General features: G+C 40.9%; 1 protein-coding gene across 8 annotated transcripts in view; it reads left to right on the forward strand.

Moving 5' to 3' along the window:
- The window catches only part of ERG (ETS transcription factor ERG), a 250674-nt gene that overhangs the window by 143087 nt on the left and 93039 nt on the right, over positions 1-14548 (forward strand). For 3 of the 8 annotated variants that reach the window (XM_019730323.2, XM_019730326.2, XM_019730327.2), the window contains exon 1: positions 82-304. The exons of 4 other annotated variants lie outside the window; for them this stretch is intronic. In XM_019730323.2, coding sequence (XP_019585882.1) covers positions 218-304 — 87 coding nt within the window. In that variant the 5' untranslated portion in view covers positions 82-217. Of the gene's footprint in view, positions 1-81; positions 305-1890; positions 1995-14548 lie in introns of those variants that run through there. One more of the 8 variants, XM_074325331.1, reaches the window with a different exon arrangement.

Genomic DNA, 14548 nt, shown 5'->3' on the forward strand with positions numbered 1-14548 from the left:
CTAGTAAATTTCCTTTTTCCTACTCCAACCATCCGCAAGGCTTAAAAACTTCAAACTCAGAAAAAATTCGGGTTTTCTAAATTCACTGTTGAGTGCCGTGGATGACTTTTGCAAAGGCTTTTTGGAGCGCATCTGAATTTTCATATTCTTTATCCCTCGCGGTGGCTAGAACCGGCAGCCGACTCGGAGAGGTTGGAGGGCAGGGGCACAGACAAAGATGGGCTTGTCAGTGTTGAACTTCTGGATGCTCTGGAATGACTCCTTAGCATCGCGGATGCCAGCCAGTCCCAGTGGGAGTGAAGAGGTACCTGGCGAGTGGCCGTTGGTCATGGGACGTGCCGATATTGACTTGATTTTTGGATCCTTCATGCTGAGAACGGAGCGTTCTCATAATTCAAGTGGTGGTAATTTGGTTCGCTCGGTTATGTATTTGTCTTTAATAAAATACCTACTTCTCTGCGCGCTGTGGAGTAAACTTTCTTCTCAGTGATGTTTGGTTTGTGGGAATTAGAGAGGAATGGCCTGTCGGTTCTCTGTGTTCTGGGGTGCGAGGTCTGCCGTGTTTTGCTTGCAAATGTGTCTAGTAGATAGTCTGTAGAGATGAAGGTGGAGGTAAATCCATACAGGTGGAAACCGAAATGTCGCCTCACTCCTAGAAGCGAAACCAATGTCATGGTTAGTGCAAGTCAGCAGCATAGTGTATGAAGTCGTGGTCTGTTAAAATATCCGCGAGGCTACCATGCCTTGGTGACATTTGCAGAAATGAGAAAAATCCACAGCAAAAACAGATCCTGAAAGGAGGAAAAAGGTAGTTTGAGGAGTTAGTTGCGTGCATTTCGTTTGGCTGCATGTAGGTGAGAAGCGTTTGGTTGTGTTTTCATCAAGGGTTTTAGTTACTTGGAAAGCTCATGAAAATGGAAGTTTGCCCAGAATTGGGCCAGGGTGTTTTCAAAAATCCTCCTTCGTTTGGTACTTCTGTAATTTGAAATGTTCATGTTAGAGGATTTGATTAACACCTACCATGTAAACTGTTTCAGAAGTTCTGTTCAGTTTTTATTTCTCAAGCTATGTTTTGCTTTTCAAGGTATGTGCAATAATATATATTAAAAAATCATGTATCAAAGACGTTCACCTTATAGAGATTTTTCTTTCTTTGACGTCAGTGATTAAAGTGTGTTGAAATATAACTATCATAGAAAATAATTTTAAAATTGGGGGTTTAATGTACTCCACTCTTAGAAATTATTTGATTTTATAACCCAAAATGCTACCCCTTGTATTCTTATTTTCATTCTTAATTATGTGCATATTTCTTAGCAGTTAAATCAAATATTCTTTGTAAATCTGGACTAGCTTGAGTATAATCGTGTGTGTGTGTGTGTGTGTGTGTGTGTGTGTGTGTATGTGTTTCAAAAAAGCATTGTATTGAAGGACATTAAAATAACAGACCATTCTTCAGAATGGGGGGTACGTTTTGCAAAACACACAAGTGTGTGATATATTTCTGAAGATGGGAAGATATTCTTGAAGCTTGAATGTTTTGTGACTTTCAGAATAAATGCTGGGAAATAGTCTACACTTGTCTAGGACACTGCTTGCTTTAACATTTTATTATGCTGCATTATCTGCATGTTGTATATATCTCAAGTGAACTCGTAAAATGGCTTCAAGTGAATTCTTTTTAATCCTCTGTTGAAACAAAATAGCCCCTCGTTATAGGTAACTTCCTTTAAGACATGTTTCTGTTAGCCTTCCTGGGTCAAGTCATGGATGATTTTACCTACGTGTTTATAGAAAAAGGAGGCCTGAGTCTGTCGTCAACGGTTTTAATTATGTGAGTGCAAAGCTCAAAGGAGCAAAGGGAACATTCTGGCTGTCGGTGGAATTAGGAAACAGTCTCTCCTACAGGCAATTTCCAGTCTCAAACGCACACTGTTTTGTTCTTTCAGTAAATAAACCGATTAGTCAATTAAGTATCAGATGCACCAGATTTGGTAAGTGGTCTTTTTTTTTTTAATTTAGTGTAAGACCATGTAAGTTACATGAAAAGCTAAATGTTTTTATCTCGTTTTTGTGATTCTCACCATTATTTTCCCTTGGTAATTTGGAACAAAGTGTTTCCATTGGAAGAAGTAAAGGAATTTTAGGCTTGCGAGAGAGTCCATTTTTCTCTAAGTGTCCGTGGATTTTAAGATCAGATTACGAGTTCTCATAGAACACAACATGGAAGCATCAGGGTAGTGTTCCCGTTTGCAATTCACGGATCAGTTTTGGGGCTCCCACCGGCTTTGTGCCATCTGACAACCCTCAGGGGTGCTTAATGCCCCTTCCCAGCCTTCTCCACAAAACAGCCTGTGTTTGCCTATAGATTTCATGGAGCCTGTTGTTAGCCTTGGAACTTGATTGTGCTTCCTTTAGGATTTTTAATTTAAGCCCTCAAGACTTCCCTGGTCCTTTTGTTAATGCACCGGCTACTTGGAAAGTCTAATGGAGCCTACATTCCCTTTTCAGAATAATGCTTTTACATGCACACAGTGTGATACCTAGAATGACAAGGAACTAATTATAGTGAAATCCAGTTCTGCCCTTGGACTGCGTGGTGAGTCCTGGAACCCTGGGTTATGCCCCCGATTCTAGGGTTTAAAGACTTGGGGTCTTTAAAATGGGAATGTGGCAATTGTCCTTTGTCCCAGAGACCTGATGCTGAAGGAGGCGGAGAAAGCAAGCCACACACAGCATCTAAGAATCCGACAGGATATGGAAAGTTACTAAGAAGGCTTGAGGAGGGAACAGCTATTACTGTTTCTAGTAGTTGTTTAAAAACGTTGCTGTCTTTGATTTAACAGAGGTTGGAGGGTTTGATGATAACTGAAACATGCTGTGTTAGTTTAAAAACATATAGCTCGTTTCATATTTCATGCCTTGTACCTAGCAGGCGCTCACTGAATATTCACTCTCAGGTGTGAACAAAGACACTTATTGAAAAACTAAGAGTTATATGAAGAAAGTTCATCTCCTCATAGGATTTTGATGGATGTGACGGATGAGTTTAATAGCTTTAGGTATATGATTTTTCACCAACCCATAAGAATTGTTTCATTCCTTGTTAGTTTGGGTGGGAAGGATTCGGTGACAATGGAAGGAATGTAACATGTAGAATGCTGCTGTCCTGCTCTGCAAACCCCCAGAGCAGGCCCTGGCTTCTATCCTTGCCTAAAAGAGGAATTACTGGCCGTTATCTTAAAATGACCTACTGCTTGCATTCGTGGGCATCTCTGGAACATAGTTTGCTCTCTGCATATGCAGTAGCTTCTCTGAGAGAGAGAGAGAGAGAGAGAGAGAGAGAGAGAGAGAGAGAGAGAGCGCACACCGGGCACCCTGACGAACGGAACGACTGAATTTGTGGTATTCTTTCCCATTAAATACACTTATGTAGGATTGCAAAGCTCTTAGAGGCTCTGTCTCCTGGAGACTGAACCATTTCTTAATTACCTTTATTTTTCTTAAAGTGATTACTTCATTCTTATTGTTGTTATTGTTATTGTTATTATTTTGCAAAACAGACCTTTATTAAAAAAACAAACCCACACATATACACTTGTTAACGTCTTGAAAAAGCACACATAAAAATAAAATAAATAAATGAAACAGTCATTACCTATGCTTTCAGGAAAATCTTGCTTCTGTGTTTAGAACTAAAGAATAAAGTTCCCTCTATGGGAGTAGAGACCCACACCAGCAAATTCCACCCGGGCACCCTAATAACTTGGCAGGTATATTGATTTAACGGCTGACGCAGAAGGGGAATCACAATGCTGGAGGCCGTGGGAAAGCCAGGACTAGAGTTTCTCTGAAGTGTGAGAACTTGGAGGAGAATGTGAGGCAGCGACAGCCTCCAGGCCCTTCCAGGGTTGGTAGCATATTCTGCTGGGGCGGGATCTTTTCCTTAAGCCTAGGGAACAGCTCAACTGCCCTGGGGGACCCATCCTGCTCTCTGTCCCGACAGGATGGATGACAGCTGTTCTCTGCCCCTGAGATTCTTTTCTTATGTTACATGGCTACAGACACACCTGCATTTGAATCCTTACAAGTCATGCGACTCTGGCAAGGGACGTAACTCATGTGACCTCAGTTCCCTCACCTGTAAAAGGGGTTATCCTGCCTGGTGCTGGTGTGTGTTCTGGTTGGTAAACCTCTCGTAGGTGCTCAGTCAATGGCAGATGCCATCAGACAGTCCGTTCCGAATAAGTTGCACTCTTTTTGGCTCTGCTCTGAATTCTCTCTCTGTTTTCCATTATCCTGAGTCAGTTGTGAAGCCCAGAGCCACGCAGGTTTTGTTGTAATGGTTTCGAAGAGACAGGAAGAAAAGCAGGGTCACTTCTACATGTCACAACTATGGTCTCCCATACCAGGACAGGCAGGCATACTGGGTCTGGGAGGCCATAAGCCAGGGGAGGTCAGGAGGAGAAAGGCTGGAGGGGGTCCTTGGGTAAGGGTGTATGTGGCAAGCCAGGTAGCAAACATGTGGGCAGGCAGAGTGTCCCGGGGTCCTTCAGGCGCACTGGTCAGAGGGTCGATTTAGTCCTGCTCTCAGGACTGGAGCCTCTCAGGGTGGAGGCTGTCGGCTTGTAGCTGAAGGAGGGCAGAGGCCTGCAATGCATCTTGTTCCTGCTTAGGGCAAAGCAGGGAAGCTGGAGCACTTCCACTGTTCCACATTCTCATTCATTTTGAAAAATGCATCTTGTTCTGAACAAATTATAGTAATAAAACATTCTCATTGTAGAGAAAATTAAAAAAACAAAAACAAAGAAAGAACCCATTACAAAGTCAATACAAATTGCCTCCTCCCAATCAGCCCGAGAAAATGACTAGCATTTTGTGTGTCCTCCTGCACGTTTCTGCCTGTTCGTCTATCCATCTAGCTTGCCTTTCTCAGTTAAGCCGGTTTTACAGACATTTCCCGCGTCACTAAACATGTTTTTAAAAGCACAATTTTTATGCTTAATTACATTCCATCTAAAATAACTATTATAATTTATATAACCAATATAGGAAATACTATTGCTTTCAGTTTTTCACTATAACTATATTGCAATGCACCCTCTGTCTAATTTTTTTTTAATTCACTTTATTAGTATTGGTGCTTAGGAAAGGGATTATTAGACCAATGGGTATAAGTATTTTTACAGTCTCCACCAAATTTAAAGGTTTGCCAATTAAAAGAAAAAAAAATAGCCCATTGACTCTCTAGAAGGGTTGTACAGTTCCCGTCTCTTCCAGCCATAGTTGAGGCTAGTTTCTCTGCACGCATAACAACTCTGAATATTTTACGCTTTGAATCTTTGCCATTCTAACAGGCAAAAATGAAATCTCATTTTTACTTGTATTTCCTTAATTATAGTACTTCATTACCATTTTTGACTGTGAACCTATTTCAGCTAGTGGCCACAGTGACCTCTGAAACTTTTTCTTATTCATACTTTCATTTCTTGTTTGATCAAACTTATTTCCCACACATTTTCCCTATTGAACATGACCGAGGCATGTTTTGTAAAGTTTAAGATCATTTCTCATTCTGTCCGCTCTCTTGCGCTTGGTTTTCTCGCTTGTCAGCATATTTTCCCGGCTGTGCTTGTGTTTGTGAATACTCTATGAATACTTTATATATACCAATGTAAGTCATAGAACCTGTTTTACTGATAGTCTGTCCATCTCTTTTGTGTCTTCCACAGGGACTGGCAAATTGCAGCAGTTCAATAAAAATTAGTTGAAAAAATAAATTTTAATTAAGATCCTTTGAAATCCCAAAGAGAAAATGAAAATCCCTGAGTAATATAATCATTATTGTAGATTTCAAAGAGGAGTCATATTTCTTTAGAGGTATTTCTCCTAGCTAAGTAAAAATTAATTAAGTGGAATTACACTGTTGTTTAAAAAAGCATAGAAAATCATTTTTAAAAGGTAGCTGTTGTATCTTGAATTCATAATCCAAATTACCATCATCCTCAGACCTGCTTGCTGCATGCCAGGCTCTGTGCTAGGCGCTCTCGTTATCTCGTGTGATGCTCACCGCACCCTGGGCACTGTTGCTTTTTGTACAGATAATGGTAGAGGGTCGGAGAGGCTAAGAAAATTGCTCAAGTCTCATGAATGTCTGTGTTGCCTCTTGATGTATCATCCCACGATCTTTCTTTCCTGCTGTTTGCCCTAGCCCAAGTATCGAAGTACTGTGCAGAAAAAAAGATGTCTTAAATGATGTAGTGATGCATTAAATAATTGAATAATGACAGTTATTATAAGTGGCGAAGCAACAATGATTATACTTTTGGTGGCTCATCAAGATAAAGTGCTAAAAAATCCAAGAGCTAAAACTCTAGCACCAGATTCTGTCTTTACTCCGTGCCAGAATTATTCCCATATTTGGCAATATCCAAGGGGCAGAGGTTCTAGATTCCAGGTCAGTTGCTGATTTAAATTTCCTCATCCCACGTATCAACTTCCTTGCTCTCATCTTGGCGTCAGTAATGAAAATGCAGCTCACAGTTTTCCATCAGGTCTTACCAAGTCTCTTAGCAGGGGTGTTCTTGGAATTAAACTCCGGGAAGAACGGTAATCTGCTGTTGTACACAGATAAGTGCTGAGACATTTAGAAAAGAAACACCGAGGCCAAGCAGAATTATTTATGTTTAAAGCCGTGTCATAGTCCAATCATAACATTAACATCAGGGCTGCTCCTTCAAATGCTTTTGCTCAAGACAACACAGGTCAAATTCTGGAGATTATAATAAAGAACATTGATAATGTATCCTGCAGAGAAGCTGCGCTCCTGAATTTAACAGTCGCTTTTAAATCATTCTACCTTGACGATTTACCATCTCTCTTCCCATTGTAAAATTACAGTATAGCAAATTGATTTTTTTTTTCATTTAACAATTATTGACCCAGAGTCAGCACTGAAGAGAGAATATCCCCACCCCTCCTCTCATCCCATTCATATTCCCCCAAGGCGATGAGTTCAGATCATTAGCCAGTGGCGAGTTGATCACCCCATTCCCTTTGGGTCCCATTGGGTCTTACTGAGTTTTATTTTTTAAAGTTAACCGTAGGCATGTGATGCCCACCTTTGAGGAAGAGGAAACTGTTGAAACAACACTTCAGAATTTGTTAACACAATTAGTTTGTGTCTCAATTGGAGGTAGATTTCCCAAGACGTTGCTCCAAGTTAAAAAAAAAAATAAAAAAGAAATGTGTGTGGTTTTATATTGCGAAGTCCTCTTTGGATCGGTGTTGTATGTATGTGTTACCTGACCTGCCAAGAGCATCAAAAACATGAAGGTTACACAGAGCAGGCACAGCCCGTATTTATCTTATTCCCTAGGAGGCACTTGCTACTCTGTTTCTTCACAGCATCCTTAAAATAACCTCTGTGGGGAAAGGAGTGGCCTTATCTTTCTTGCGAGGAAAGGGAGGTGTAGATGCAAAGGCGGGTGTGGGAAAGTGGAAAGAGGCAGGCCTGGGAGATGGTGGCTGAAGCTTCAGTTTGGTTCTGTGGGACCTCAGCAGGTGAACTCACCTATCCTGGCCTTAGTTCCTTCTTAGGAAAAAGGGAAATGGTCTTCCTGGCTGGCATTTCACCCTTGACAAGTCCCTTAGCTCCTAATATCTGGGTATTTCCATCTGTGACAACAGTTTCTGCTTCACAGGTTAGGGTGAGATTGAAGGGGTCGGATCCCTACTGAGCACATGGGAAGTCCTTTAGTACATGCTAGCTAATTTTATTATTCATTTGAGTCAAGTAAATTTTCCTTCTAGGACTAAAATCAGGAAATCTGTAAAAGCTTTATTTTTCTTTCTCTCAATTTCTACAACGGTTTGTGAATTGAAATTTTTTTTTTCAAGTAGCCAGTTTTCCTCTGACTAACATGTTCTTTTCTGCTTATTATGAAATAAACACTCTTACAGAACAGTGAGTGCTGTTCTTCACAGCACTTACTCTGCATTGGAGATGGATTAAAACAGTGTTAGGAAACCCCTGGCGTGGCGTGTGCCTCAGGCTCTGCCCAGCTGGTCCTGGAGAAGACCTTCAAGTGCTTGCCCTTGGCTCGCTCTCCTTCTCACGCTCACACTCCTTCCCTCCCCTTTGTCTCGCTTTGCAATAGCCAACACCCAACAGGAGGCTTTTAAAACATAGAGGACCACAGTCAGGATGAGGAGGGCGTCTCCAATGCTCAGGGGTTCCTCCTGGACCTGCTTTCATCCACCCCACGCTGCCTCTCCCAGACACTTGATCACTTGCCTCTCCTCCCAGGAGATCTGGGACAGGCAGGCTGGCAAGCCTTTAATCTGGAATAAAGAAATACAGAGATGAATCTGGAGGCCCTGCCTGTGGGAGGTACCAGTCCTCCAAAGCAGTAACTTCGCCTCTGCTTTTGCATTCTATGTTTTAAGTTCATCTGTGCGAACGCCTAGAATTAGAAGCATATGTGGTTCAAGGTCAAATACAAGTGACGTTATGAGCTATCTGACGCCTGAATTATTCGTTCCACCAGTTGGAGTTACCATGGATTGTCTTGTTGACTTTACCTCTCAGCCAGAGACTGTGGACCCCGTTAAGCCTGTGTTACGCACAGGAGAAGAGAAATACAATTTATTTTGCCAGGATAACATCCCAGCAAAGAAAGCCACCCTTTGTTTCTGGGCATCCTAGAGAGTAACTCTTGTCCTAATCAAAAAGCTCATCCCAATGACTCACTCTTGGAAGCACAATCAGATAGCAAACAGTTTGGATAAGAAGCTGGTTATGCAATAAGGGCACATATATATTTTTAAGCCTTGTTCTTTGGAGATGGAAAAACATCTTTTTTTAGATCACATGTTTACTGCTTTGGTAAACAGTAAAATGCTGCTGTAGCAATTACCTTGAGGATAAAGGGTTTGTAGACAGATACTTCCTGCGTTCACTTCCTACACAGATAGCCAGCCCAACCAGAGACGCACCAATGCAGGAAGGGCTCCCAATGGGCTTCCTTTTCGAAAGCGGGTTGGTTATTCATTATCTCCTCTCCAAAGGGAATAGCCTGTTGCTACAGATTTTCTGGCAGAATTCTCTGTCTTGAAGTAGGTAAAAATACGATGTTTCTAAAGTTACAGCTTCAGGCCCTTGTTCTTATCCTTGGTCTTGTCTGCCAGCTGGTTTTTATGGCGATGCGTGTAACTAGATTAGACATGTCTGTGAGTAAGACATGTGCCCTGTAGGCTTCTTGGTCTCCTTTGAATCATAGAGAAGGATGCATGAGTCTGCTTTTGTCTTTATTTGTTGGGAAATAGGCCACTTTCAGATTCAATGGAAGTTTTTTTTCTATGGTTATTTAGGGTAAAGGGCATTTTAGGTTTTGCTTTCTTTAGTCAAGCAGAGATCACTGGATTTGGGTACGAAAATCTCAGTGCACAGATTGTTCCCTGTGCTGATTTTACACCACTTATTAAATTCAAATGAATGCATTGTTCCGATCCTTTGAACCAAAGCAAGTAAAACCACAACACACAAACACCGAACAATACGGGATCATCAATTATCCATCCACAGGATATGTCCTTACCGACTGGCCCCTTTGTAGGGGAAAAAATATATCAAGTCAATAAACAGTAACACTGAACAATAAACTAAATAAAATAAATAGCACCTGAAAGCCACACAACTCAAGCACTGGCCAAACGCCAAAGAGTGATGGCTCCCTACTCTAAACATGGAAACCTACAGCTCCACCCAGATCTCCTGAAATAATCAGAAAACTGAGCAGCCATTAATTGTCTTTGGTGATCAGAAAGCGCCTGAGAGTTTTGTGTTATAATGGACAAGTGGACTGTCCAATAGAGATTCGTCCTCCAGCACGCATTCCACAGGTGCTGATGATTGGCAGGTGGGGAGGCAGAGACTGTATGTGACCCTGAGAAGTGGCCAGACACCATTTGATGTAGTCATGTTGTATGAAGGTGCTAATCTGTGGATATACTCGTACTCTAATGATTTTGTCTACACAGCACATATATTCAGCTGACATGAAATTACCCAAAGAGATGTTTGCTTTGGGAGAATCATTTGTTTGTATGCTTTCATTCATCTTGTTGGAAGACCCTGTAAAATCTCAGGACCCTCCTGTTTGAATGAAGACTGCTTTCTTCCTCTGCATTTATCCCCTCTGGACCTTATTGTGCAGCTTTGTTCACTTTGGGTGAAACTCTGTGAGGCATTTCCCAAATCTCCCAACATGCTTCCAGACAGTACCCGCTGCCACTTCTGCTGCTTTACAAAATGACAACTCTGAGCTCTTGAGTCTGTGTTGGTCCCAGTGCCCCTGGCATCACGGTTGTGTGATCGTGGCACAGGACTGTACAGCGGACAGACTAATCTTTGGTGCCAGATGGAGTGACACCCCTGTTGGCATCTTCCCTGAAAATAACCACTGTCTGCCTGAGGATTGTGGTTATTTTGTTTGTTTTCTTTAGCCTGAAGTGAATACAGGTCCAGTTTATCCATTGTAATAACACGTTGTTTAAGCAACAACAACAATCATAAAAAAAAAGTTGTTCTTTTTCTCCATTTCAAAAAGAATTATTGTAGGCGTTTAGAAAATAAAAATTTAGAATAGGAAATTACAGTAATTGATATTACACCATCAAGAGTCTGTTAAGAGTTTATTCTTTTGGATTTTTTTCTTTTTCTTTTTTTTGGCTTTCTCCCATGCACACACACATATTCTTTTAACAGAAAAATAAAATTTGAGAAATTAAACTCATTTTTTGATAGTCCTTTTCTACTCCCTTTTTTTTTTTCTAGGATAGTGAAGAAAAGAGGAGTAAGGGCTGAACTTTATATGGTCCGTTTTAGAGATTAAGGCCCCATATCCCTTTCTAAGGACCCAGTTTCCTATTATGGAGTAGAACTACACTGCTGGGGGCAGCCCCTTGTTCCCCAGTGCCCTGGCAAGTGACTTCACTTTTCTGTGCCTCAGTTTCTTCATCTGTAGAACAGATTCCATAGTGATCATAAGGCCTGTTTTCTGGTGGTCGTTGCAAGGACTACATCGCCCAATGCATGTACGTGTTTTGAACAGCAGTGAGCTTCAGTGTGCAAAGCACGTTCACTGTCACGGGCTCTTTTTGGCTGTTTGGCCATATTATTTCATTTACTCTCATGTCTTACTTGCCTTTTCTTGATTGTGTTTGTTTCCAATGTTTGCCTGTTGAACGGACGGGTCTAATATGCTTTGGGTATTTATAGCTTCTTCTGAACAGATGAAAAGTGTTTCCCCATCTGTTATTCGCTTTTTTCTCAAGCTATTCCTTTGAAGATAGTAGAGAAAACACAGTAGAGTCACCATTGTGAGTCCATTGACTAGTTCAAGCCACGTGGTAGCCAGACTTTGAGCAGCTGAACTCAGCTGCATTTTCATGAGCCCAAAACACCACGAGTGAGAAACCAAGATGGAGGGCTGCACGAGATTCATGTTTTACTTCCTAGCCTTATCTCGGGCCTGGGCCAGTGACGGAACGAATGGATTCATACAATGGGGAGTGACAAGGGTCCGGCCTGGTCCTAGAATGGAAGGCGTCAGCTGCTATTTTGAGCTAACTACTAGAGCTGGCACAGTCTTTAGAAAAGAAGAGCAGGCGTCTACTGGATTCTCCCATTGCCAGTTAGTGTTCATCAGTGAGACTCTGTGGAACCTCACTGAACACCAGCAAGTCTTAGAACACTGGTTGTTAAAGTTCAGGACTCCACATCTTAAGTTATATGGCTGCCATCATGTAATCTTTTATCTGTGCGGACCATGCCTGGTAAGACACAATAAATGTCTATTCGACAAATATTCTGTAAGTGAATGACTGTCTGCCTGGATGATAAATGCATGAGTGAGAGAATTAATTAGTGAGGTAGCACCTGATAACGTGTCACAGAGAATTAATTCATTTAATCCAATGGGCAGTTATTGACTTCTTATATGCAAAGCATCCTGTTAGTGGCCCCTAGAGATTAAGTGTAGTTGTGCTTCTTGCCCAGAAGACAGAATTATTACTGCATCTTGCATGCTCCTGTGGCTACATTCAGATGCCTAATGTGAGACATAAGTGTGTGTGTGTGTGTGGTGTGTGTGTGTGTGTGTGTGTGTGTCCTAAAGAGTCTGACTGGGGGAAGGTAAGATGGTTGTGCAGCTAGATTTTGAATATTTGTGAGCACATGATAAGTACATGTTCTTTCTTCTGGGCCATGGTTGGAGATGCTTTCCACTTAAGAATTAAAAGCAGAAAGATGGTTCTCAGAGCCTGCATTTCACTACATGACCCTTATCTGGATAAAGCAAAACCGAGCAGCCTTTTTACTTTTACTCAGTGGCAACACCTACCAGTGTTTGTATATCCAGGGTTTGCATTGGGTCACCTGAATATTCAACTGTTACAAACCTCTATGCAAAAAGTCCTTCTGGTCACAAAATGATGTACAGCTGTGTTTAATGGACTATAATGGGCACTATTTGTTTTTCTTCTTTTGTTACTGTAGTCACTCCTAAATTTCAGTGAAGCTGTAACTTAATCTGTTCAACACGTATGCTGGTATCCAGTGAGCGTCTCCACATTCATTGGTGAATCAGGCAGCTCTTACAGCACTGTCATTATTATGCAAATGACATCTGCAATAGATATGTGCTAACACATTTTCATAAATAGGTCAATTCTTTGTATTCAGTTAGAAGAGAATCTGCTTAATAATAAACATTAACTTTAATAGCAGTTAACAACCAATTTATCTAAGCCAGATAATCAAATTGGATTCCCTGCTGAAATTTTAAGTTTAGCAAGCATACTTCTTATCGAGTCTGAGTGGTCCAATTATTATATACACACCAAGGAAAATGTCATCTTTCATAAAACCTACAGTATTCTGTTATCTTAATGAGCATTTTTTTATGCACTGTTATTCAATCGAATAATTTAAGAATTTGCCTCACCATTGTTTCTCCAGCATCGAGCACAGTACCTGGCACATAAAGTGCAGAATTCTCCATAAATGATTTGCTGCATGAATGAACACGTGAATAAAGGACCAAATATGTACTGAAATCTTGAGTGACGTATGCCTTTGGCAGTCTGTGTGATTAAAAGAAATCTGACTTAGTTCTTCTCCTAGCAAAAACTACCTTTAGTTGGTAAGGAGTTGAAGAAAAGGAAACCACTTTAATTTGAGAAAGTTGGAGGAAACCCAGTTGTTCATCTAGGATTCCAGTGTTTCTCAACCCAATTATGCTTTGGATCAGTGCACTCTTAATTGTTTTTAGGATAATTAAAAGGAATGCCTAAGAGAACTAGGATTTTCTTGGGGAGTGAGTATACATGAAACAATCATAATTTGACTAATTTGCCCACAAATGTTGGTTGAAAAAACATAGTAAGAAATTAGATTTTAATTCTCATTTTTTAAAAATAACTTCTAACATTATTTTCAGACAAAACTTTGAGAGATTTAAAGATGTTTGTCGAAACATGTCTCCACATGACTTTGATTAGAATGTGAACTGGACATTCCCTCCCAGTGGTACAAGAACCATATTTTCCTAAACAGAAAAATTAAGGCATGGTCAGACAAAGGAGTTTACATTAAAAAATTTTGCAAAACTACTATTATTCTGAAAAATTAAGGCCATGTGGTTGCTGTAACCAGGAAGTTACCTAATTCTTGGCATAGTCTGGAGCACTTTTGTAAGTTGTACTAACTGTGGGCCATAGAATGCCCTAAAATGGCAAAATTTTTGTTAAAAATACCATCCATGGTAGTATATTAGTTTTCTAGAGCTGCGGTCAGAAATTACCATAACTAGGTAGCTTAAAACAATGAAAGTTTTTTTCTCTTGCAGTTTAGGAGGCCAGATGTCCAAAATCAAGGTGTCAGCAGGGTTGGTTCCTTCTGGAGCCTGTGAGGGAGAATCCATCCCATGCCTCTCTCCCGGTTTTTGGTGGCTGTCCACACCTTTGCGTTCCTTGGTTTGTAGACTTGTCACTCCAATCTGTCTCCACGTCACCCTCTTCTCAGTCTTCATCTGCGCTTTTTGGGCTCGTATGAGGGTACTCTCATTGGATTTAGGGTTTACCATACTCTAGTATGATCTCATCTCCTTCCTTACCTTAATGTCATCTGCAAAGACCTTACTTTCAAATAAAGTCATATTCTGAGGTTGCAGGTGGACATAGGGGACGCTGTTCTGCCCACTGCAGGTAGGAAAGAGACAAAGCTGGTTTCAAAGGTGGCAGCTTCTCTTCTTCACGTTGCTTGGCCATGAGGACAGCAAAATGCCACTTATTGATACTGCCTGACAGGTGAATCACTGATGGCTGGGATTCTTATGTTCATACTTACGTGTGAATCACTTAACGTGTAAATACCATTTTAGAATATGTAAATACAATGAGTTTCATTTAAAAAATATACAACTTCATAGCATGAACGTCAACCGTTATGTCCATCGTGGAATCCAGCATGATGATCAAAATAAAA

Source organism: Rhinolophus sinicus, linkage group LG01, assembly GCF_036562045.2.
Source record: "Rhinolophus sinicus isolate RSC01 linkage group LG01, ASM3656204v1, whole genome shotgun sequence".
Taxonomy (NCBI): Eukaryota; Metazoa; Chordata; class Mammalia; order Chiroptera; family Rhinolophidae; genus Rhinolophus; species Rhinolophus sinicus.